The 2,731-nt window shown below is 38.1% G+C and overlaps 1 protein-coding gene across 1 annotated transcript; it reads left to right on the forward strand.

The window, feature by feature from the left end:
- LOC107614212 (hypothetical protein At1g04090) lies at window positions 1-2,298 on the forward strand. Its single transcript, XM_021109586.2, has 2 exons — window positions 1-172; window positions 353-2,298. Exons 1-2 carry the CDS (start codon window positions 1-3, stop codon window positions 1,912-1,914), a joined length of 1,734 nt encoding a protein of 577 aa, XP_020965245.1. The 3' UTR covers window positions 1,915-2,298.
- The last annotated feature ends 433 nt before the right edge of the window (window positions 2,299-2,731 follow it).

The raw sequence follows: 2,731 nt of genomic DNA on the forward strand, positions 1-2,731 counted from the left end.
ATGCACAACTACCAATTATTCACAGTCACCATACTCATTACTCTATCTATTATTTCTTCTGAGAAATTAAGCTCCAACAATATGGGGAACATAGCTGGTTCTAACAATAACACAATTCTTCCCGTTAACACCACATTTAAGCTTCCAGCTAATATACCAGTTTGGCCAAAAGGTGCATACTTTCTACCCTTTTTTATTGAATCTTTGATATTATGAGAAAAATTATTGTATACTTGTATATGCCTTAGAAATATGTATAGTCACTTACATTAAGGAATAAGTTTTGAGGCACATATTAAATGTCATGCAAGTATTTCCCTAATGATAAATATATGAATTATTGAATATATAGGTGATGGATTTGCAAGTGGAATCATTGATCTCGGTGGTTTAAAAGTATCACAAATTTCAACATTCAACAAGGTTTGGACAACACAAGAAGGTGGACCAGACAATTTGGGAGCTACATTCTTTGAGCCAACAGGAATACCAGAAGGGTTCTTCATGTTAGGATCATACAGCCAACCAAACAACAAGCCTTTCTTTGGTTTTGTTCTTGTTGCAAAAGATGATTCTTCAACAGGAGCATTATTAAAGAAACCAATTGATTACACATTGGTATACACCAGCAATTCCACCAAGATCAAGCAAGACAAAGATGGCTATGTTTGGTTACCAACACCACCTGAAGGATACAAGGCCTTGGGACATGTTGTTACCAACACACCCCATAAGCCATCATTGGACAAAATCATGTGTGTGAGGTCAGATTTCACTGAGCAATGTGAGACATATTCATGGATTTGGGGACCACAAAAGAGTGAAGATGACAAAGGTTTCAATGTCCATTCCATTAGGCCAACCAATAGAGGAATCAAAGCTCAAGGTGTTCTTGTAGGAACCTTCTTAGCCCATGTTGGTGCTACCACAACAAGCACTATTCCTCTTTCTTGTTTGAAAACTTCCAACATTAACAACTTCTCTTCTTCAATGCCTAATCTACCCCAAATTAATGCATTAGTTCAAGCTTATGCTCCAATCATGTACTTGCACCCTGATGAAAAGTACCAACCTTGTTCCACCAATTGGTTTTTCTCAAATGGGGGCTTATTATACCACAAAGGTGAAGAATCAAAGCCTGTGGCGATAGAACCAAATGGCTCAAACCTCCCACAACTTGGTTCCAATGATGGGACATATTGGTTAGACCTTCCTAGTGACAAAACCAACCATGACAGGGTCAAAAAGGGTGATTTCAAAACATGCCAAGCCTACATTCATGTGAAACCAATGTTTGGTGGAACATTCACTGACCTTGCAATGTGGGTTTTCTACCCATTCAATGGTCCTGGAACTGCAAAACTAGGACTCATAAGCAAAGTTCCATTGGGGAAAATCGGCGAACACGTGGGGGACTGGGAACATGTTACACTAAGAATAAGCAACTTCAATGGCTGGTTGTGGAATATTTACTTCTCACAACATAGTAAAGGCCAATGGGTGGATGCATCAATGGCTGAATTCCAAAATGGGAACAAACCAGTGGCTTATTCTTCATTGAATGGTCATGCTTTGTACCCAAAAGCTGGCCTTGTTCTTCAAGGTACTGGTGACATTGGAATAAGAAATGACACTGCTAAGAGCAACATGGTTGTGGAATTTGGAGTAGGGTATGAGATAGTTGCTGCTGGTGAGTATTTGGAGAAAGAGATTGTTGTGGAACCTCCATGGTTGAACTACTTTAGGGAATGGGGTCCTAAGATTAACTATGACGTGAAAGAGGAGTTGGAGAAATTGGAGAAAGTGTTCCCTCTTTTGAAAGAGCTTCAAGATATTTTGCCGAGTGAGCTGTTGGGAGAAGAAGGCCCAACAGGGCCTAAGGTTAAGAACAATTGGGGTGGTGATGAAAGTTAGAAGCAAAAATACAGAAATTATTTTTTATATTGGGACTTTTTTGGTATTATGCAGGTGAGTGGGGTTAATAGAAATTGGCTGGGGGAGTGCGGAGTGGTGATGAGTACATCTCGTAGGTGGCGAGAACATGTCAGTTTCATCTCGTGGGTAGCGAGAAGTAGGGGTCGCGGTCGCGGTCGCGACACGTATGTGTGGACACTACAAGTTCTGTTCATAATGCATGATACATTTTCTGTGACCATCAAAAAAGGCAGTAGAAGATACCCATAAGCATGCATGAAAGTAGCATATTGTTAAAATAAAGTGTGATTATTAGAAGTGTGGTTATTAATGGAGAAAAGTGTGATTTAAGTTAAAATGATACAAAATTTAATTTTAACCGAAGAACATATTGTTTGACATCTAAACTATTATGGATATGTAAGTTATTATTTTTTTTTAAATTATTTATATCAATATATACATGTTATATTATTAGTATTGTTTTTCTTTTAATATGTACATTATTATCATTAAAGTTTTTTTTAGAGTAAATGTCATTTTCGGTTCTTAACAATTTGTCCGATGGACTTCTCACCCCCTAAGAAATCTAAAAACCCAAATCGGTCTCTATTTACTTTGATATATGTAAGTTCCAGTCCCTGCAACCGGTTTCGAGCAAGTCACTTGCTGATGTGTCAGAAACTTGTTCACATAGGTTTCTCTCCTTCATAATTGAGACAAATCACTCCCTAGACCTTTGTTGAAACATTGCGTTTCATAAAGAGCGTTATTCCATAAAACACCTTCCTCTCCCTCATCATTTACATTTGCCCCT

Source organism: Arachis ipaensis, chromosome B8 (assembly GCF_059453495.1).
Source record: "Arachis ipaensis isolate K30076 ecotype BB chromosome B8, ASM5945349v1, whole genome shotgun sequence".
Classification (NCBI taxonomy): Eukaryota; Viridiplantae; Streptophyta; class Magnoliopsida; order Fabales; family Fabaceae; genus Arachis; species Arachis ipaensis.